The 24,061-nt window shown below is 36.2% G+C and overlaps 1 protein-coding gene across 12 annotated transcripts in view; it reads left to right on the top strand.

Moving 5' to 3' along the window:
• CACNA2D1 (calcium voltage-gated channel auxiliary subunit alpha2delta 1) overlaps positions 1-24,061 on the top strand; it is a 354,437-nt gene that overhangs the window by 198,320 nt on the left and 132,056 nt on the right. For all 12 annotated transcript variants that reach the window (XR_008206210.1, XM_052680848.1, XM_052680846.1 and 9 more), the window contains exons 5-6: positions 2,470-2,514; positions 18,767-18,896. Coding sequence is in view for 11 of the 12 variants with exons in the window: in XM_052680848.1 (XP_052536808.1) it covers positions 2,470-2,514; positions 18,767-18,896 (175 nt within the window). In the remaining variant the exon portion in view is untranslated. The remainder of the gene's footprint in view (positions 1-2,469; positions 2,515-18,766; positions 18,897-24,061) is intronic.

Below are 24,061 nucleotides of genomic sequence, written 5' to 3'. Positions count from 1 at the left end.
GTTAAAAATTAACCATGTTAAAAATCTGTACATTAAGTGATTTAATGACTGTATAGGGTAAACACAAGAAATAGCAATGGAGTGGGGAACTAAATTGATATCTTGTTTTAAAGTTGGTAGGAAGGCCAAGCTGGATGTGGCTCTGGACAACCAGGTCTAGTGATTGAATCACAGAAGAATCATAGAATTGTAGGGGTTGGAAGGGACCTCCAGAGATCATCGAGTCCCACCCCTTTGGCAACCCTGCACATAGAAGGGGAGTTGAAACTAGATGATATTATGGTCCTTTTCAACCCAGGCCATTCTATAATTCTGTAAAGATTGAATAGGCTTGTATTTAGTGGAAAGCATTCCTTTTTAAAATGAATTCATTAATATATACATTATCTAGATAAATATGTCCGTATTATTTTTTCCTGGTCAAGTTTCTCCTGAAGAAAATGTTAGGGAAAGAATTGCAGAAGAACTGCTGTAATGGCATAAGGAGGCAGGTGGGAGAAGTATGCTTTTTTCCTTGTCTTCTGAACTGAAACACTGAAACAAATTTTTGTTTAACGGAACATATTCAAAACACTTGTGCTAACATTCCCTACTAGTACCACTCAGGACTGGGTCTTGAGTGATTTTAAATGCTGTCTGCCAGTAAATCACACAGCTTTTTAAACAGATCAATTTATTTACAGAATAGTTGTTTTGTACACAACCATATATAAAGTAAAAAGTATTCAAAGAAAATTGAATCTTCTACAACTTACAACTTACTTGAGGGCTTCCACAAGTCTTTCATGATCAGGAGAGGTTCAGATTAGATGCTAGGAAACAGTTCTTTCCTAAGAGGGGCCCTGAGGAATGCTCGCTAGGGCAGTAGACGTGGCCTCAAGCCTGCTGGAGTTGAAGAAGCATTTTGACAATGCTTTCAGAATAGAGTTTGAATTTTGAGTGTTCCTCTGTGGAGCCAGACATAGGACTCAATGATCTTTGTGGGTTCTTTTCAATGCGGAATCGTCTATGATTCTGTGATTCTGTTATTAACAATCAAGAAACAAATGAATAAACAATTAATGCTGGTCTTTAATAATCATGGCTATGGGTCATGCCAAATGATCAAAGGAGTTTCATCCTTTATCTGCATCACACTATGAGCTCTGTCTTAGGTACCCAGACACAAATGTGAAACATAGTGAGCTGAGAATAGAACATATTTTGATGGAAAGTTGGAAAAGTGCATTTTGAGGTAGAGAGGATGAGGCTATGTCAACAACATTTACTTCATATTGGCCTTTAGCTCATCTATGACATACTTCATGTTCGCATCTCAAAAAGGTCACAAATGAGAATGAATGATATAATTATTTATGAAGGAAACAGATCATTTATAAAGGTGAACTGCATTAACTAGTAGCACAAGGTACCTTTTTAAAGCAAGTAATAATTTTCTTTGTCTCGCTCATTTGAAAAATGATTACTGAAACCATTCTTTCCTGTTTGTATTCATAAAAGAAAAGAGAACTTTGGGGTGAAATTTTTGTTTAGATTCATATACTCCAAAAGTATTGCTTACAGTAAAAAAAAAAAGTCTGTTTTCAGAGAATACATTCAGTTGCCTATTTTAAACAAGCTACTGGACTTGACAAAGGTTAGCTATGATTTTTTTTATTCACAATCACTAGGGCTTGAAAAAATATGTACATGTAAATGTGTTCAAAAAAGTTGCATATGACTATTACTTTCAGTCTAAAAAGTGTAAGAAAAAGGATAAGGTACAGTAGAGCACTTAAATTTATTGGAAATCTATCCCACTGAATATAACTCTGTAGGGTTATTAAATGGCTCAGAAACATTTCAAGAGAAAACAAAAATATATTCCATAGAAAATTCCAGGAGTTTCAAACCACTATAGATATTATACAGAATTGATTTGCTGACTGATTTGGTAATAATTGGTAATCAGTAATATTCTCCTTCATTGCTTTGTATGGATTATATGGTGCTGTGTTTCTGCAGGGCTTCTGTGTTTCACTGTACACTGCAGCAGTTAGACATTCTTTCCCAATTTTTGTTTTTACTCCGGGAGTTAAAACAATCAGTGTGTGCAACAAATACTTAGTATGCTCAGTAATATTTGTGCATTCTTTTATCTGCTGGACTTCCTTATGTGTAAATCACCTACTTGCATGTAAAAATCTTCATATGTCTAGACTAAGGAATTTACAGATCTCTGGATTTCATCCCACACAGTGTGTACTTTTCTAGCTGTTAGCATGTCTTATGTAATTTCCCAGAGATAAATTATCAAATGAATTAAGTTGAATATGGAAATGGGAAATGTTACATGCAACATTTTACTCTGTGATATTTCAAAGAGAATGCATAAAGAACTGCAGGTTTACCTCTGTATTTTAGTACTGGTTGCTGCTAGTGAAATTTATGCCCTACTTTAATTAATTTCCTTCTTTTCTTCTTTTACAGAATAATGATATAATCTATTACAATGCAAAAGATGATCAGAATGATGTAAGTAATTTTTTTTCCTTTATTGCCTATAATCTCAGAAAATTAAGGGAATGAAAAGATTAATTGAATGCTGAATAAACATTTAAATATTTTGCAGAAGTAAGAAAACCAGAAACTTAAAAATTTATTTACAGGTTTTCTTAAGAGCCAGATAGTATTTTTTCTTTCTTATTCGCAAGATCTGGTTTATTCATGCGCTGTTTTGAGTTGCTGATCAGGGAATGTGTAGGTAGAAAAAAATCCTGACAGCAGTATCATTCACTTTTTGATATGTAATTTAAATATGATTATAGGATTTGAGAATCAAAATGAGAGGTGTAAATAATTTACTCAGAAGGAGTACTATTTTGTTCTGTATTCTAAGAATTCTTCCACATGAGATGGAAGCAGATAGAAAATGTTATTGAGTAACTGTTTTCATACATTTTGTGATCACTCATATGTGTATAATAAGGTTGTGAGAAATTGAAAATCTGATCTCAAGTTTTAGAGAAAATGTATGGGATTTCAATGCCCAGTTCTACTGAAACTCTCACAGCGAGTGATTTGAAGTTTCTTATCTGGCTTTAAATATTAAAAATCTTAATGTCGTGGGAGAAGGCAAGTTATATTCACCTTTACTTGAGATAATACAACCTCTTGTCTTCAGTATAGATTTAATTTATAAAGCCATGGAAAAGATTTTGTAAGTGTATTAACCAGAAGTGCCAGCATGCATCATTTGCATTTTTTAATCAAGTATTCTTTAGAGATTGATGGCATCACTATTGCAGTTGATGCTTCTATTGTAAGACAATTCAAGAAGGTGCATATATCATGCCAAGCAAAACTATCTGATATGCTTATATAGAATTATGAGTACTGGATTTCAAATAGCATAAACAAATTAATTGTCTTAAGTTCTGAAATGTGTATGCCTTAAAACTAAGATAGTTTTTTTCTGATTGGATTCACTAGTATGTCAGGTACAGATGGATTACAAAACTAGGTTTCGCTTAGTTTTTGAAGGTAAACATACCATGTAGTACAGCAATGGTAAATTAGGGTCTGAAATAAAAAGGCCTGCTGCATCTGTTATGATCAAATGGTATTAGGAAGGGTCTTGAGGTGAATTCAGACTGGTTAGGCAAACCAGAAAAGGAAATTTTGCTCCAGAGTTTACTTATGTCTTTGACTTTATTTCAGATAATTTTTTCCTTATGGTGCAAAACAATTTTATTCCACCAGAACTCTTATTTTTATTTCTGTGTGAGGGTTTTGTTTTGTTTTTTCCTTTTAAACTCTTGGGGTGAAAGTTGCAATAATAATTACCTGTTAAGTTAAAAATAGCTCCTTGTTAGCCAGGGCCAACCTGTTAATGAACAAGTAACACTTGTTTATTGTAGCATTTATGCCTTTTTGGCAATCTGATCAGATCTTTTTCTGGCTGAATTGAAGACAATTTCCCCATGAGTTCTAATTGAATACCTTAGCCACTGCTCCTACTTGTTGGTGTCTCACTCCAAATTATAGGAGGGAGAAGAGGTTTTCTGATATCTGTATACCAGGCGTGAGATTAAGAAACAACAGTTCAAATATTGGTCCGACCAATTTATTATAAATCCGAATCAGGGAGACAGGGAAGGGAAGGACGGCAACTGTTATGAATTAGGGTGATGGGAAAGGGAGAGAGGGCAGTAGAAAAGATAGGAAATAAGAATTGCGTAAAGTGGGGATAGTCATCACCAGGATCCAGCAGCGGTCCTGTTGCACGTTGTTCTGACAGTCTGAGGCAAAAGCGCAGGGGGAGAGCAGCAGCAGCACAGCCAGCCTTGGGCAGCAAGGAAGTAGCAGGAAGAAGCCGCAGCGTAAGTCTGGGAAAAAGCAGCAGGACTCAGGTAGCAGGCCCAGGAGAGTCCATCAGCATGCAGGCATTCTAATGGCAAACACCTTTGTTCTTTTTCAGCATGCAAGTAGAGTGCAGAGCAAGTCTAGGAGAGAGAGATGCATCTTGTGAGGTTTCTCATGTCAGAAACCCCTCTTCGTAAATAATCTGTTTCCAGAAAACCCAATCTCATGGTTGTAGGTCCCATTTTTATCCTTCTTCTGCCAGTGTGGCATTCCTGGGTGCTTGGGTAAGAGTCATGTACAGCAACCCCATGAGATGGCCATCTCCCTCGAGATTGCTGCTGGCCTTGTCCATCTGTGTCCCTCGGACAAAGGATTTCTTAACCTTTGGCCAGGACTTGCATGGACTTATTCATCTGTGTCCCCAGCAAGCTTTGAGGCAATGGTGTAAAAGAATAATCTCTTACAGTTGGTTCAGCCTTTCTGCTATGGCCTGCATTTGTTCATCCTAGTAAAACATACTGCAAATTCTTTTTCTTGTTTAATAAAGCTGAACATTTCATAATGATGCTAAAAATTATTAAACTTAAGCTCTAATAAAAGCAGTAATCCTTGATAAGCTCTGATGACAATAAGAAAATAAAATGTCCCACTCATACAGCTGAAAATTGACAGATGGTTGGGCATTTATGGGCAAAGAAAATGTTTATAAAGATTAATTTCATTTTAGGAAGACAACCTTGTAGGCAACAAAGAAACTGGTGTACATCACATAAAATAATGTCTTTGCTCTAGATTGCCCTTTTAGAGTAGCACACTTCTCAGCCAAGTGAGGGAAGAAAGAAGATAGGGCTCATATAGCTAATGGTACCTTCATACTGGGGTCTCTAACAGTTTAGTTTTGGGCTGAACTTTTGATCGGGTGAATAAATAGCAGTGAGTTGGGGCTCTGGAGGCACTCATTAGCCTTACTGGTCATCCAACACGTGCATTACCTTATGTGTAGACTGTCTTAAAACAAGGTATTTTAGTTATGGAAACCTTGGCAATGAGTGTATATGAAACAGATGACACAACTTAGCACCTTTTTCATAGGCAGAGATTTTAAATGAGTCTTTTTCCAAAACACTGACTAATAAACTGCATCTGCTGTCCATTTTTTGTCTCATAAGAAATTTGTACTTTCTGTTCTTTTATGCCATAGACCTTTATTTAATCATACTACCTGACAGCTTTTTCTAAAAGTAGAAGTAAGAATAATTAGTATCAGTAATTTATTCATTAAAATTAGGTATCTAAGATTAACCTAGTCACTGTGTATAGCTATTTGGTTTATTCTGTGCTAAGTGTTTGACACAGGTCAGCTGAATGACTTTCAGGTATATATTTCTCTCTTCAGATCTTTTAAATCATAACTTTTAGATGTTTAAAAATTAGAAGAAATTAATCTCACAGATCTTGGTTTCCTGTCTTAAATCCACTAATCCTTTAAAATTGTAGCTTTACAAGAGGAAAAATCCTCTATTTTAAGTCAGTGTATTATTTTCTAGTGTATATTAATATTCTTCACTGTATTTTATTTTCCTTCTTCCTGTTCTTGTACCACATTCAGAAAATCCTTCTCTTTCACTTTCTATCTGCAGTCTAGATGAGTCTTTTAGAATCTAATGTCAGTGTTCACTTGGACTTTAAGGAAAAATAAGTGTATTCTTTAGCTATAGTCTCCCAAATAAGATAATTAATTTGTAACCTCTTAGTCCATCAGTCAGTAATATAACTTTTGGACCCTTATATTACAGCAGTAATTAGATTCTAGTTGCTCATTTCCCCCACAGTGCTGTAATATGTGAGCACTTCATGATAATTAATGGTTTTATCTTCACAACAAGGTAGGAGGTATTACATTCTCATTTTTCGTATCACATAGGAAGATAATGGCAAAATTAGTAATTTAATACAGGTCTCTCAGGGTTTCATTCACTGTCCTGATCCCTAGAACTCTTTCCATTTGATATACCGTCTGTGCAATGTACTTTCATTTGCAGGTGTCAACTACTTTTGTCGAATCACTCTGTACACATGATGCAGGGTGTTTATTGGACCCACATTATTATTCCCTTTCCCAAAGGTTTTAATATTGCTTTGCCTGTTTTTTTATTCATTTTCTCTTCTTGTCATTTGTTCTCCACCCTTTTTGCAGTTATCTTTGCTTCACTATGCACTTCTTTTCTCATTTTTGTAATGATCTTCATTTCATGTCTAGTGATTTTGTGTTTTCTTAATAGAACCTTGCCAAATCAAATTTTTCTGTTCTCATTGGTTCAGGTAATCGTAATCCTTCTATTCACTGTGTATTAAATTGTTCAGTTACTTAATTTCATTCTTCCTTGATTCTTCCCCTATCATTTCTCTGATCTTCTCTTTGTGTCTTGTTCCTTTACTACCTTAGTGCATTTTCTTCTTGTATTTTTATGTATTCCTTCCTGTAAGAGATATAACAGCCTAAGGAAAAGCAGATTGTGTTTTTGTCATAATTTAACTGAAATGTCTAAGCAATACAAATAAACAAATAATTCTTTAACATTAAAGCAGCCATGCTTCGCTGGAAGTTTACAGCACAAAGGTCTTACTCATTAGACTTTAATTGGGAGCTGGCATTTTTGTCTCCTGGCAAGAGTTGTGTCCCCATTTAACACCATTGATTTACTAGTGATTTTTTTTATACAATCTGATGTTAGTATTGCAGTTGTGATTAACAGCAGTACTCCATGTGGTGTTATTGTTCATGTATTAATGAGTGGTAGTAGCACTTTTTGGTTTTATGTTAAGTAATTAACATAAAAGATCTGGAATTACAGTTGCTTTTGGGAGTAAGTATCTGCAGAAAATGTGAATTGACCCTGTGATTAGGGCCAATGTGTGGATTCTGGATCAATCCTGAGTATACCTATGGCTGTTTAAAATATGAAAATCTTTTTTTATTATTATTACTTTATGGAACATTCAGGGAGAAATCTTGTAAGAACATTTCTGATTTTGCCACAAGGTTTAGACTGCATTTCTAAATTAGTGATTCCTTGCTGTTTTGGAACAATATCATAGAATCATAGAATATCTTGGATTGAAAGGGATGCATAAGTTGAACTCATCAAGTACAATTCCTGGCTCCTCAAAGAACCACCCAGAAATCAGACCATATGTCTGAGTGTGTTGTGCAGACACTTTCTGAACTCCAACCAGCCCAGTGCCAGCTTGGTGGAGAACCTTTTCCTGACACCCAACCTGAAATACTCCAACGCAGTTCTATGTCATTCCCTCAAGTCCTGTTGCTGTCACCAGAGAGAGATCAGTACTTATCCCTCCACTCCCCCTTTTGAGGAAGCTGTAGGCTATCTGAAATACTAGCTCCTCTTGAAAATAAAATTGCAGCATAAATGCTGATCTTTGTAAGGTGATAATAGTGGTAAAGATGAAAAAAAAAATTATACTTCTTTCTAGGTATTATTTTAGAGTACTCTAATCCATGTTGTTAAACATGGGCAACCTGTAACCCATTTTCTTTATATGTGTTATATGTCCTCATTTTAAAACAGAGAGATATTGGGACCAATCACACCATTAGCTCCAGAAAATGCTCTTCTTAAATTTACAAAATAGAGTCATTTTTACCCCAAACTTTTTTTTTTTCCAAAGTTTGTAAGATGCTTCCCATCAGTCACTTCAGATCAGAGCAGTAGGTGCATTTCATACATTTAAAAGAAGAAATGTGGTATTAATTTCTTAAGTAATGCTATCTGGCAGAGCTCAGGGTGCTTAGCAGGTGAGTGTGGTGGTGGAATCTGTCACAGTGCATCATTCTGTGAGTCACAGTGCCTGCCAAGTCCTGCACTGCATCCTGCTGGGCAGAGCTGAGTGCTTTGGGGATGGCACACATGGCCATGGTGCTCTACCCCTCACAGGTAGCAGGGTCAGGAAATGGTTTCCAGTGGGATGGAAGGAGGGAGGGGTGGCACACAGCACTGCGTGGCAGGAAGGGGCCCACAAAAGCTGGCTGATGTCTGAGGTTCACCTCCGTGCTTGGATGGTTGGTGAGATTGCCAGAGAGAAGCTGCTGTTGTATGGCTGTGAGAGCAAGCAGAGGTGGATCAAAAGATTTCAAAAGGTCTGACTAATAAACTGCATCTGCTGTCCATTTTTTGTCTCATAAGAAATTTGTACTTTCTGTTCTTTTATGCCATAGACCTTTATTTACCTTAGCTACTTCCTTGTAATCTTCCCAAGTAGCCTGTCCCTTCTTCCAGAGGACATAGACATCTTTTTCTTCCGGAGTCTCAACAGTAGTTCCTGGCTCATACACACCTGTCGTTCGTCTTCCCCTACGTCTCGCCTTACGGCACTCAGGGACAACCTGTTCTTGTGCCTTTAAGATTTCCATCTTGAGGAGCATCCAGCCTTCCTGAACCCCTTTACCCTTAAGAAATGACTCCCAAGGGACCCATGCTACAAGCATCCTGAGCAGTTCAAAGTCTGCCCTCTGGAAGTTCAAGAAAGTAGTTTTGCTGGTCACTCTTTTGACATCTCCAAGAATGGAGAATTCTACAGTTCCATGGTCACTCTGCCCAAGAAGGTCCCCAACCTTCACTTCGCCCACCAGTCCTTCTCTGTTAGCGAAGACCAGGTCTAGGAGGGCACCACCCTTGGTAGGCTCTCCTACCAGTTGCAAAGAAGCTATCTTCCACGCAGTCTAGAAATCTCCTGGACTGTTTTCTCTGTGCTGTATTATATTTCCAACATATATCAAGGAAGTTGAAATCTCACATGAGAACAAGTGACTTCTGCAGCTGCTAATAGAATGCTTTGTCCAACTCTTCATCCTGATTAGGCAGTCTATAACAGACTCCCACCAAGATGTTGCCCCTAAGGCATTCCCCCTGATCCTTACCCATAGACACTCAACTATGTCATTTCCAACCCCAAATTCTTCAACATCAAAACAGTCTTTAATATAAAGGGCCACACCACCACCCTTCTTTCCTCATCTACACCTTCTGAAGAGCTTGTAGCCATTTATCACAGCACTCCCATGAGTGGTCCCACCATGTTTTAGTAATAGCAACAAGGTCATAAGTAGCCTGACTCACAATCGCTTCCAACTCTTCCTGCTTGTTGCTCATTCTGCGTGCATTGGTGTAGATGCACTTCAGTTTAGTCATCTGACTCACTCCCAGCTTAAGCATCATTCCCCTAGGCTCATCTCTTGTGAGACCTGGTTTGTCTCCTTCTCCCTTCACAGTTAATTTTAAGCTCTTTCAATAAGCCCCACTAGCTCCTGCAATAGGATTTGTTGCCCCCTTTGAGTTAGGTGGGTTCCACGGACAGACAACAGGCCAGGGGCCGAGTAAACTACTCCATGATCATATAACCCAAAATTTCGGGCTCGACACTAGCCAATTATTCTTGGCTTGTGCTTTCTGATCCTACTCAGTGTCCCTTACTGCCCCTAAAGGTATAGAGCAGAAGATCACTTGAGCTTCTGCTCCCTAAACTAAACGCCCTAAGCCCCTGAAATCTTTTTTCATAGTTCATAGGCTTGTCTGAGCAATTTCATCAATGCCCACCTGAACTATGAGTAATGGAAAATAATCAGATGACCTAACCAGCTTAGGGAGTTTCCTTGATATGTTATGTCCTTGATAACCAGTGCCTCAGGAAGGCAGCACACTTCCCGACGGCCCTGTTCCTATGAGAAGGGAGTCACCCACCACTACCACCCTTCTTTCTTTCCTGTCAGAGGCAGTCTCAAGGTGCGGGGGTGACTGCCTCGCTGTAGGCTCCCTCCTAGGCAGATCTTCCATCACCTCTCCACTCACCTCCCATTCAATTTCCAGCAACTGGAACCTGTTGCTTAGAGGGAGCTGCGGAAGTGGTCAAAGCAGGCAGGGGGGCTCCCGTGACACCTCGTAGGGACTCTCTTCCAACCCTCCTCATCAGTCAGGTCTGTCCGACTGACAGGACAGGGGGTCCACCACCTTTCTGGGGGTATTTTCCTGGAACCCTTCCCTCTAGTAAGCCAGCGAGTCATTCCACCAGTCAATCTCCCACTCCCACTCCCTGATGGTGTTAAGTCTCTGCACCTCATCCTTGAGCTCCACCACCAGGCTGAGCAGCTCGTCCACGTGCAGGGCAGGCCTTCTGTCTGGGTTGCCATGGTCTTCTTAGAATAAGCCTGCTGTCTGGTGGAGATCATGTTTTGTCCGTGGTCTCAGAGACTGCCAAGGAAAGCCGGTCTCCTGAGCAAGGAGGGACAAAGCTTTACAGTTCTCACCAATTGTCCCTCCTCCCACATGCTCAGATGTGGCACCCTATGGGAAGTGTGGGCTGTGCTCTCACCAAACCTCCCCTTTCTCAGTGAGTAGAAACAATGGTTATACACCTGGCGTGTTCATCTTGAAGCTGTTTTATTTTTATTTTATTTTATTTTATTTTATTTTATTTTATTTTATTTTATTTTATTTTATTTTATTTTATTTTAATTTTTGGGCTTTTTTTTTACTGTGTCATTGTGAGACCTCAGGTCTTTCTATTTCAAGCTATTCCAAGAAAGCTTGAGTCCAACTCATAGGAAAAAGCTCCACAGGGAGCAAATGTTCTTGCTTTTTTTTTTTTTTTGGGGGGGGGGGGGGGGGGAAAGGGGGGAGGAGGGGAAGTATTCTGTTTTAAAAAAAACTGTGTCAGGTTTATATTCTTTTCTTCCAATTTGCACAACTCTACTCTTCTCCCAAATGAATATATTTTCAAGGCTGCAAATAAAAATGCATGATAATGAAATGACTGCCCCAAAGCTACCTCCTACCTGTGAAACAGAGTTATGAAATAAAAAGGACAAGAGTGATAACTGTAGTTGTCAATGTCCTAAAGAGATGAGTATGTTCCTAATGTGGAGAATCCTACCTCGAAGGCAAATTTGCACAAAAGAGCAGATCTTGAATTCTCCTTATGGAGGCTAAATTTATGTCATATCAAATATCAAAATTCAGCCCTAAAGTGAGTGATTCATCAGTTTAATGGAAAATTGCTTCCTTGAGGACATTTCCTACTAATATCAGATGCATGAGTTATAACAATTGCAGTGAATGTGGAGTGATCATTGTTGGTAAATAAAAGCAGCTTCAACATCTGACATCTGAGTTTTTAGAGAATTAGAAATAGCTCTTTCTAGTGAGTTCTTTATTGGCCAATTCCACGTAACAGTGCTGTGTGAGTGTTTTGACATGCCATTTTGAAATGGGCTGAATAGAAAGGGTCATGTCACTTTGATTGGGCTGAATCTGGGGTTTAGCTTCAGAAAAACCCATTTGGCAGGTGCTGCCTGTGCATAGGCTTCTTCAGTTATTTTTTTTCTTGTGACTGCCAGTCTTTTAGAGTTTTAAAGCTTGTTTGTAAAAAGGTGTCTTATAGATAATCTTGCAGATCATCTTTGTCATGTGTATTGCAGGTGATTTTACATGAATTCCACAAATTACAGTTGTCCAGACTTTAAAACTTTTGAACTTGCTTTCAGCTGACCTATTAAAATTTTATTTTCCTTTACTTTTCTCATGATTTCTTGCAATATTTTAAAGCTGACATGTTTCTTCTTCCTTATTGTTTTTTTCTTTTTTTCTTTTTTTTTCTTTTTTGTTGTTCCATTTACTTTTTTGATGTGCTTCTCCTATTGGATAGAATACCTTTCTAAAATTCCTCTCTGCCTCTGTTCATGTCATCTTTTGATGTATTACATTTTTAAGTTTTTACCACACTAACACTGTTTCAAAACAGTGCTATGGCAGTTAACTCAAATTATTAAACTGTCTGTAGCCTGCAAGGAAAGTTAATTGTTCATATGTAACTCAGAGGCGAGTGTGTGGCTTTGTGTTTTATTTAATGTTTATTATCTGACTAAATACAGCTGTCATTTAATTAGTAAAAACCTGTTCTTATTTTATATTATCATGTATTAGTGAGTGATGTTTTTGTAGTGTTTTTTGCTTCATTAGTGTTATCTTGCGGAATCACAGAAGAACATGAGATGAGGAGGACTTCTGGTGGTCATGTAGTCCAATCTCTTTCCCAGAGCAGGGCTTTACAGTTGTTAATGTTGTTATTGACACAAAGGACTGCCAAACTAAGAAGAAAGAGCAACCAATTAGTATGCTGCAAGATTTACAAAGTCTGGACTTTAACCAGTACTACAGAGATAAGAATGTGCTATGAAACAGGATCAGTCAGTGACCTAGCAAAGCATGGCAAAGACAACTGCATCAGATGAAAAAATCCAATTAATTAAATGTTCACATTCAGTGGTATTACAACTAATTTCTGATGAAGCATTAAGATGATTTAACATATCTTATTCTTGAGGGATATTATCTTCAATCAGATGTGGAAATAGTAAAAGATCAGCAGTGTAATTTATTTCATTAAAAGTAGAGTACCCTGTAATTTGGGTGTTGTATGAAAAATCTAAATTATCCAGAGTGCATTTTGGTCTTGGAATTGCAGATGGTGGCTAAATATCCTGCAGGACCTTTATAAGCAACTTATACATGTTTATTTCCTTTTACTTTTATTATTACTGTAAGTACTCTAGTAGGATCTAAATACAGGGATTTGAAGGAGGCCAGGAATTGTAAAAGATTTTTTTTTTAAGTAATTCACTAGATCTTTTCTCATTGGCTCATAATATTTAAATCAGTTAAGATATGGTTTAATTATAACATGACAACATATTCATCATGGTGTCTAATGACATAATCTTATTCAGTCAAGGAACTGTAAAAGTCATTGCTGAAGTAGACACTTGCTTCCAATACCTTAGGGGCTGGCAGGAAAAACATTCATAGTGACCATCCTGGTCTTAAACTCCTCTTTTTTCCCAAGCCGTCACCCTGTATAGAAAAGAACCAGGTGATCTTGAGAGGTTGGTGTGAGAGCATACATAGAGACCTCTGAACCCAAGATGAAGGTGTGCTATTCAAGAGGGATATGGAGATGTGCTTCTTTGACATCAAAAGGAAGGCTAAAGAAACTTCTAAGTAGGTGGTGACTAATGATTTAGCAAGGAAGATAGGGATTTTCCATGCATTCTTTGCATCACTCTGCTGGGTACCTGAGCCTGGTAGCAGAGTTGTGAGTAAGAAGATGTTCCCATAATAGAAGAATAAAACTTTAGGAAGCACTTACAGAAGTCAGATGTGCACAAGTCCATGGAACTTATGAACGATGCTGGTGTTATTGTAAGGCAGCTCTCCTTCATCCTTAAAACCCATTGAGAACTGGAAGAGGTTCTTGATGATTTATTTTTATGTGCTTAGCTATTTAAAATGTGTATTTCATTTTGCCTGTCTTTTAGCTAAGGAAAATATTGGAGATGGAATATGTGGATTTTTACATGTTGATGTCACTACCATAGTCTCTATTTAGCTTTGAGGTGAAGGTCAGCTGTAATCTGTAACAAAGAGAAAAAAACAAAACTTTCAATTATGTTTTGATTATCAAATAAGAAATCAATGTTTCAGCACATAATTCCAACTCACTAAAATATTATGTCAGTTTTAGAAGAGAAAATGTGATTGCATAGGTCTCTTTAAGATTATATCTGTGTAGGGAACCTGCTTTGGCAAGGGGGTTGGACTCGATGATCTCTGGAGTTCCCTTCCAACCCCTACAATTCTGTAATTCTGTAATTGCTAAAATATTTATCTGACTTGAGATTTTCAGTCCTTCATCCCAATACCTGTTCTATCTTCAGGTTTCTGTTCCTGATCTGTTCAGCTAATGAACCAGTGCTTTCCAACTGAAAGAAAATAAAATAGTATAAAGCCCAGTCATCTTCCTATTGCTATGATGATGATAAAAAAATAACTCAGTGCTGTGAAAAGACTTCAGGATACTTTTAATTGCAGTGAAATGGGAGTTAAGCTGTGTCTGAGTTTTACAAGCTGTTTTGTTTCATTCTCATTTAATGGTAGTTTGCTTTTCAATGGTACTTCTTGGCATAAAGCTTCCAGTTACTATGTGAACATAACTTAGTTTAAGTTCACAAAGCCTTTGAAAGAGCAGTTGCATTATTTCAAGTATGTTTTCGTTTATGAGACTATAGTATAAATATCCCTCTAAATGGCAAGTAACCTCTAGTTATTTTAGATTGTGCCATAAGTAATTTAGGCAAGATCACAAAAAACACCCACAGAAGAATCCACTTTACTCAGATCTTACCAGTGACATCAATTTCCCTCTATTCTGATAGTGCAGACACATGAAAAAATATTAATTGGAAAAAAAAAATAGCCATAAACTGGCACAAATGTGAACTGAAGAAGAAATGGATTTTATCTTCCTCACGAGGGACAGAAAAATGAGTCTGGAGATTCATTGCAGGGAAAGCATTAAGATATTTTGCTGACTGTCAGTGGTAGGTAACAATGTAATTCAATAAGTGAAGACCAGGTTTAAATAGATAGAAAATTAATCTTCAGCCACCATCTCATGCGGGATTTTTCTGTGCCAATATTGATTGTGTTTCAGTTCCTGACTTGAGAGACAAATTGGTTGGAGTTGAATTTTAATTACATTCATACACTAGATTATATTCCTTGAAAATAGGTGTTTCACTGTTTTCCTGAAAGCAAAGTTTAGGAGGTTATTAAGAATTTAACAACCACTGCAGCAATCCAGTCAAACTTTTGATAGAAATACCAAACTTAAATAATTAATAACACTGGGGTTTTCCTTTTTCATCTTTCCTTTTCTTCTCTCTCTTTCTTTTTTTTTTTCCTCCCCTAATAGAGATGTAGCTTACTTGTAATTCATGTAGTTGCCAACTGAAAACTAAGTAGATTTCTGTAAAAGAATCCACTACAAACCATTGGATATGTAAGGTCTTGATTTAGGGCTGCTGGTCAAGAAGCGGTGTGTTGAGGGCAGTACCAGTTTGTCTGTAATGCTTCCGATGCTAGCCTGTTGTGTCCAGCTTTGTGATCCCCAGTTCAAAAAAGGCAGGGATCTCCTAGAAAAGGTTCAATGGAGGACCACAAAGATTCCAACTCCAAAGGGCCTGGAGCATCTCCTGTATGAGGAAAGGTTGAGTAAGCTTGGTCTGTTCAGCCTGGGGAAAGGAAGACTGAGGGAGATCTGATTAATGTTTATAAATATCTGACTGGAAGTATGTGGCAAATGGATAAGGCCAGGCTCTTCTTGGTGGTGTGTAGCAAAAGGACAAGGAGCAATGACCTTAAACTTTAATATAAGTTTCATGTAATCATGAGGAAGAACTTCTTTACAGGAAGGGTGACAGAGCACTGAAGCAGGTTGCCCAGAGAGGTTGTGGAGTCTCCTTCTTTGGAGATCTTCAGTATCAGTCTGCACATCTACCTGTGAGACCTATTGTAGGGTTCCTGCCTTTGCAGTGGGTTTGGACTTGATGATCTCTAGAGATCCCTTCCAATCCCTTCAATTCCGTGATTCTGTGTACCATTACAAGTGTGGAAAATAGACTTGTATTTGAATATTTAAGATGTTCTGGTGGATTACGTAAAATCTGTTTCATTGATATTCAGTCAAATGTTGGTACTAGACTCAAAGTTTCTTCCATAAAACATGAGTTATGGGAGAGACTGAAGGCTCAGTTTTATTCTGTTACTCAGAATGGCACTGAGCACTGATAAAAGTTAATGTTCAAAGGCTTTAGGAATTCTAAAAATGCATACTTGAGTGTCAAAATTTTTATGCAGAACCCTGTAGTACAGATCTGATGGTTTACCCACTTTCTATCTTACTGTACCATGCTCTCAAGTGTCTATTATTGAAAATTTGTTGGAAAAAATCTTATGACATCCACTCATTGTGATATTTTCACAATGGCTTCAGTGTTTTTTTTTTTTTTTTTTTTGTTTTGTTTTATTTTTCCTGAAATGTTCTGTGAAAGCAACAGGAGACTTTAGTTGTTGGTACTCATTTCAGAAAGTATTTTCATTTTTTTAATCAAATGATTTGCAGACAGGAAAGGAATTCTTTTCGTACATAAGATCAATTGTTGAGACTGTATTTGCAGGATTAGACACATTCATTACCTTGAGCAGCACGAAACAAAAAGGTAACTTGTGAAAAGAACTCCAGAATTTCTTCATGTTACATAGTATCCCAATTCTCAGAAACAGTTAGATAGATGGACAGATAGAGAGGGGAAGAGAGATTGTAGGAATAAAAAGGAAAAAAAAAAGAGTCAAATTGGATTCAAATGTTTTGTCTGAAGTCAAAATTCTGTGTCATTTCTAATTACAGAACACATAAACTATTAATGATACCAGCTCCAGTTTACTTGAAAGTAAGCTGTAGTGATGTTACCTCTGGTAAAGTTAAGCAAGTGGCATACTGTATTGGGACTTTTTAGATTGTATTGTACAAGCATTTCCCATTTTTCTAATTCATATTCCAAATCTTAAACATGACTGTCTGAAAAGAATTGAAATGAAGAAGTATGATAGAAGTCCTTTGACAACCTCCAAATCTCCCAATGGAAAATAGATGTGTCTAGAGACACTTTTAGTGAAAAAGTATAGGAAAATAGACAGTATCTGTCATCTGGCCTCAGATTTTCCAATGAGAGTAATTCTAAGTAATTAGCACATTATATCAGTTTAGATTATTTAATGTTATCGTAGACTTAGACTTTACCTGGTAGTAGTTTTGCACGAATTTGCACAAATTAAAAGTATCATCCTTCACCTTGAGTATTAAGAATTCTGTCTTTCCTTCTGTCTCATGCATCCGAGTTGGATTAAGGGATAAACAGCAAACTTAACAACTTAGCATAAGATATAATAGCTATACTACATAAAAAGAAAAGAAAAAAAAAAAAAAAGGTAGAATTCATGCCTAACTTCATTTTTCCAAAAGTAAAATAGAGTTGCATTGTGAGATGTATCTCCCCTAATTCTAGACAGTTATGTTGCAGCCATCTACATCTACACTGGCTGGCCTACAGCTATTGGACTCGATGGAAGGGAGGAGTGGCTTCTTTCTTGATTCATCTCATGGGAAAACAGCTGTTTAAGTAAGATGAGATGAGATGAATTTTGCTCCAAAAGTGCCTATTTTTCTTCATGGACTGTGAAAGCAGCCTGGGGCAATGAGCTAATATGTAAACTGCCGTGTTACTGAAATCAGTAGATTTCACTTTTTGGACAAGCTGTACCCTTTATGTTTCCAAAAGAAACTACTTCTTCACAATCTACATGATAAAGCTGCTTATTTCAGGCATTTGAATTTGTGTAGCTTTCCATGATCCTATAGTGAAACAGATAAGGAAACTTAGCTTTGATCAGGATGATTTGCAGTTGAATTAAAATTCAGCTGTCTGTATATTGAGGATAAGGGATAATAGACATATTGGAAGTATATAGAGAATAGCTTCAATGCATGGTGTGCCTGAATCATAAGACAGATGCTTCTTTTTCAGCAATGTTTTTCAACTATAATACATTTTAAAAAACTGATGACTCTGTAGAATTAAAAATATCCATATAATTGCTTATAATTGCTGGCTTAAGTAATCATTTAGTATCCTAGTTGATTCATTATTAATTAAAGTGGCAATCTGCTTATGCCATGGAGACTCCTGTTCCATCTGCAGCTGAGCCAAGCAAAGACATTAGCAGCTCCCTTTTGATCTTCACTCCCTTCTTGGTTTTCATGCTTCATGCAGTTTTGTATCTAAAAACAAACAAACAAACCTCTGCTTTACAATTTTTTAAAAAATCCTAACTAAAAGTCTGAGTGGATTGAAAAGAAACAAGAAGCAGTGGTGCAGGTAAGAGAAGCTAGAAAACTGAGGCAGGGAGGCAGGTGGTAGTAGTGAGCAGACAGGCAACTTCATCAAGACTTACTAGTTACGTAAACCAATAAACAAAACCTGTGACAGTCAGAACTTATGAAAAAGCTTCATTTCCTTACTCTGTCTTACACGTGCATCACTGTTTCTCAAAAACCTATTTATGAGTTGTGTATTACTGGTATCGTATTTTAAGGAACATGATTTACAATGTTATTTAAAAAATCAAGATAAGCAACATTTATATTTAAAATTAAGAACAAATTATTACAAGTAATAAAAGGATAACATAGTTGCCGTCATGCAATTGGCTATGTAAGATGCTAGACTCTTCGTTTTGAAGCTTTTAGTTTCACTGAGTTGATTGAGTTTTGTTGATAACCTGTAATTCATACTGAATGATACACAAGTATGTCTAGACGTGGAGCAAATAAGTGTTTTTATACAGTAATGCAAAATTTTAGCTATAAAGTCTGCGAGTCTTTTATGTAAAAGGAGGAATCGTTTTGGCATACTTTGTAATTTTTTGTACTCTACATTTCTTATTTTAAAAAGCCTGAAAAGAATGACACTGAATCTGGCAGCCAGAGAATCAGACCAGTATTTGAAGAAGATCCTGTTTTCCGACGGCAAACGTCTTACCAACATGCAGCAGTTCACATACCAACAGATATTTATGAAGGCTGTAAGTAGCACATGCACAAACTGATTTTACTGTAATAAACTTATAACTTCTGTCCCATTCTTCAAAGTAAATAAATTACAAATCAGTTTTTCATTTCTATTTTTAGTACAGATATTGAGATTGTTTTTTGTTTGTTTGTTTGTTTTTGTTTTGTTTTTTTGTTTTTTGTTTTTTATATTAGTTTAATGATGCTTCAAATATTTGTGCTATTAGGTATATAATTCATCTTATGAATTAGTTGGATTAGCCATGTTAGCTATGATTAAAGACTATTGTGGAAGGATCTGAATTTCCAAGATGGAACTGGAGATGAATCAAAACTCCTGCATATTCTGATTTTCTTATCCATTCTTTCTGTGTGCTGTGTACACATGTAATATAAAGAATTCTTGACAGGTCTTTACACTGTTTTGGAGTCAAGGAGAGATAATTACTGAAATCATTTTCAATTATCCCAAGAACACACATGGTTCAAGAAAGTAACATCCTATGCATCCTACCTAAACTCTAACAACCGTCTGCTAAATCATATCCCTGAGCACCACATCCAAACGGTTGTTAAACATATCCAGGGATGGTGACTCAGCCACCTCCCTGGGCAACCCATTCCAGCACTTAACAATCCGTTCTGTAAAGAAGTTTTTCCTGATATCCAATCTATACCTCCCCTGATGAAACTTGAGGCCATTTCCCCTCGTCCTGTCACTGTCAGCAGTGAGACACCACTCCCCAGCATAAGCACAGTTTCACCACGCTGGACCACGCTCTGAGTGCCCTGATACAGCTTAGGGCACTCCTATTCTTTGAGGTCTTTTCTAACCTGAGCAATTCTATGGTTCTATGGTTCTATGTTAATACTTATGTTGCATGCAGTGCATTTCCAGAATTGTAGTAACAAGACTAGCAAAGAATTTGAGTAAATTCTTTCTAAATAGTGTTTAAATAAACAAATAAAAACGTGCACATATTGCTGAGGATTTTTTAATTGTAGCAGTATTTCAACATTTGGTATTTAAATTATCTTTCAGGGTGAAAATAATTTCTTTTTTTGTGTTCATTGTAAAGACAAAAAACATTACCACTAAGATGACATTTTGGCATTCAAAAAGGGTACATAATTTTAAAAAGAAGTGGAGAAAAAAAAATGAAATATGATCCATATTTTTCAATTCTTTGTTTAGGGTGCTAATTTTAAGTATGCAGCCTTTCTTCTTTTTTGAAATCTCATCAGGAAGAGAGACCTTGAAGTGACCTGAGCTCTTTAAAATTCATGGTGACCATTCAGAAAATGGAAATGGAAATGTCAGTATGATGAGGAAGAGAATCATCGTAGCTGATACTCTTATATGGTGCGCTTGAATGACAGACATAGAGGATTACTCTGGGATTCTTGCTTTAATAACTAAAGTGCATCTTAATTGCAGGATTACAGGGAAGAGATAGGCCATTTCCTTTTATTTTTAATTAATAAGCATTAATAGTTTGCATTTAAACTCCTAAAAAAACTCGTCTGTAATCATGAGAATTTTTTCTAGCTCTGAAATTTAGCAAACATAACAGTTAAATATTTTGTTGTTGTGTTGAGTCTAACTTTTAGGTAGTAGTTTTAAGAACACTTATGTGCATTAAAAACAATATAGGTAATATTACTGTACAAATCCTGAACCAAAAAATGATAATGGACAATGACTTCCATAGGAAAGGTGCAACTTCAGTATGTAACAAAATGATATCCCAAGATATAAATGTGAATTTGTAGAGAGAGGTGGCAACATACATGGATCACGAAAAATGAATGATTCTTTGGGTCTGACTGTCATGTTAACTAGCAAAGATATGGTATACCTAAATGACTGGTGATTTTAGATTCGAGGAATAGGAAATTATTATTATTATTATTATGCCTAAGAAATTATCATCTGTAATTTTGTGTCAGCAAAATAGTAACAGGGTAGTAACAGGGTAATTTCTACTTAAATAGCTACTGATGGTGTTTATGAAGATAAAAACCTGTGAACACCTAAAAAAGGTGTGCTTTTTACATCAATAAATACAACGTTTTCACCAGTTTTATTTTACAGTGTATCTGAAGCACAGTGAATGACTGGAATGTTGTCATACAACAAAAGACTTAGAAAACTAGTGTTTAATTTTATTTTCATATACACTTATTTGTAAAAATCTGCAAGCAAATTTTATCACCCTAGATAGAGTTAACCTATCTTGAACACTTTTGTGATTTTTCTTCCTGCTTACCTTTATGTAAACTGTCATTTCTTGGAAAAAGATTTCAGTGCCTACTGTAGTAGGTAACAGTTGTACATTTGAAAATTGTTTGTACATTTTAAAAGTAGTTTGTAATACATCTTCAGTTCCTTGGCTATTTCACAGTCTTCTAGTAAACATTTATAAAACAGGTATTACAACAAATCTTTCAGAGGCACAATGCATGAGACATTAAAACTTTAAGGGGAAATTCTTTTTTACTGAACTGCATTTTGAAAAACAGATCATATATGTTTTGTGGGATGACAAAAGAAGCAGAGAATTGCTCTTTGGATCTCACAGAAGAGTTTTCAACAGTCAGTAAGACATTTAAATTCCCCTCCCTCCCTTGAGATTGGCCTTCATGTCTGTTACATTCTTAAATCTGAATTTTCACTTGGATCTGTAGATCATGCTTTGCAAGTTATTTATTTTGGGGGGAATTTTAAAATCACTGACTCTTAGTAATATATGTGATCTACGAAATCACAGAACCATAGAATCATGGTGTTTAGAAGGGACTTCTGGAGATCATCTAGTCCAACCCCTCTGTTGAAGCAAGTTCTCTAGAAGTTGTGATCTTTGTTTGATACTCAGTTTTAATTTCATTGTGAGTTTGTTTCAATTATTAGGTATAATTTTTAAATATAAGTTAGATTTGGATTTTCTGTCATGCACAGTTTATATGTGTGGATCTATTCTCCATTTAGCCCTTGGAAACTGGGATACTGGCTTAGATATTAACTCTCAAATAGTGTGCCACCTATTTAAACCTGACAAACCAGTACATGCTAAAAAATAATAGTTGTCTACTACGTGCAAGTATAGTGACTTGCTTATTTTGTAATACACTGATAAAGTTCTTGTGAAGTGGTCCATTTTATTATACCATTACAAAACATTCATTCACTACATTTGCTTTGTTAATTTATAGCTTATTTGATTGCAAAAACAAATACTATGAAATCTATTTTGCTTTCTCTCCTCTGCATCTGTTACCAAAACATCAATAGAAGCAGGAAAAAAATCAAAGGAATTTCTTTATTTGTCTGCACCTGATAATTTTAGACTCACTACAAAAGAGGTCAGCCCCAATAAAATGCACATAAATTGAACTTTTAATTCGGTATTTTTTCAACAGTTCCACTTAGATCTTGAAAAAAAATCAGTCTGCTAGTGGAAACAGACCAGACCTTCAGGTCAGCTTTTTATTGCATGCACTAGAATCTGTCATGCATCTCATATTAGTAATAACAAAAGTTTCATTTTCAAATCCAAATCCCAATTGACACTGTACTCTGCTTATCCCTAAACTGAAAATGTGAACTGCAGGCCAGAATAAGAGGAAATCCAAAGCACAAAGCAAATAAGGTTAATCTGCCTAGTGGATACCACCATACACTGTCCTCTTTGAGATGCATAATATACCATCTGCTACAGTGGTCATTATAAACAGAAGTCAGTGCTTTTGTTAGAGTTTTAGAAAGGGTGCAAGGCAAAGCATATAAGCAAGGGCTGTTTTTTTTGTTGTGGTTACTCCTGCTTCTTCCAAGTAAGGAATAATAATGTTATTTCCACATGTCATTACTTGATTATCATTGAAGAGCTGATTAAAGTGTCAGACTGACAGTACTTATAAAAGTAGAGAATAATATATCTCAAAATGATGACTAAGCTTGGAATATGTTTGGACAGCTACCACCATAAGAAAGACTTTCCTTTTGCAGAGTTTATGAGAGCAGTCGTGGACTTGGAATTAAAAGATGGCTTATATAGCTCAGCAGTGTAAAAATATATGTAATGTTTGTTACTACCCTCCCTTTATTGAGATCACAGTCAAAATTTTGCTGCTCCTTAGAATTTTCTACAGTGATTTTTATTACAATTTTTGGTGGGAATTTTTATGGTCTTCAACAATTTGTGAAAATCTGGAGTATCTTACTCCTGTTTCTTCTATTTTATTTATTTATTTTTAATGAATTCAGTTCTTTTAGTCAGTGAGTCACTTGTGAAAAAATGCAGTGAATGAGTGAAGTGGACCTTTAAATAAATTTCCAGTGTTAGGCTGTTTTAAATACCAAACATTATGGCTTGGGGTAAATGTAAAGCCAATGTTAGTTACAGCAAAGTCCCTAAGTACTCAGCCTGCTTGGCTGTTTCAGTTTCCAACCCAGAGGGAAATTACTGACATGTAAGACTAAGCAAAGAACTCTAGGGTCAATATTGTTTTTATACTCTGACAATTATAATTTAAGTTACTATTTTCATGCAGAATTCCTGAATTAATATTCTTACACATACAGAAAAAACAAATAGCTTTTCTAACTTGATGAAAAGCTTTACTTGTCTCAGAGCAGTACTCCACATCATGATGCATTTATATCCTAAATGCTGTAAACTTAGAGATGAGATTATAGCTTTAGAAAATAATATGAAAGTGGGACTTCTGAAGTATTCTACCTCTGAAATTAAAGAAACCCATTTGAAATTAATTTAGGATTAGCTATTAAAAACAATTTACACTTGAATTCTAATTCTTATTTGGTGTATGTTATTGTGAGAGCTGACTAATAGATGGCTTCATGTAATTAACATTTGGAGAATGTTAAAAAATGTATTATTTTAACTTTTCAGAAATGTTAATTCCTACTTCAAATCATCAGGCAAAAGGCATAGTGCCTAAAACATTAGCTATATCTTCTGACTTGTAGTTGGTTTTGTTATTCGGCTGAATTTGGAAAGAACAAATGGTCATTTTCACTTTTGTATCCTATATTTTATGTTGAAGAGTTTTCTCAGCTAACATTTTCTATTATTTCTGATGTAACAACCAGTGAATGAAGGAAATAAATCGGACACTGAGGCAGGAGAGGCAGATACACCATAGCACTGAAATACCT

The sequence above is a fragment of the Tympanuchus pallidicinctus genome, unplaced genomic scaffold (assembly GCF_026119805.1).
Source record: "Tympanuchus pallidicinctus isolate F22 unplaced genomic scaffold, pur_lepc_1.0 scaffold19, whole genome shotgun sequence".
In the NCBI taxonomy this organism is placed as follows: domain Eukaryota; kingdom Metazoa; phylum Chordata; class Aves; order Galliformes; family Phasianidae; genus Tympanuchus; species Tympanuchus pallidicinctus.
This window is presented reverse-complemented; position numbering and strand designations above follow the sequence as displayed.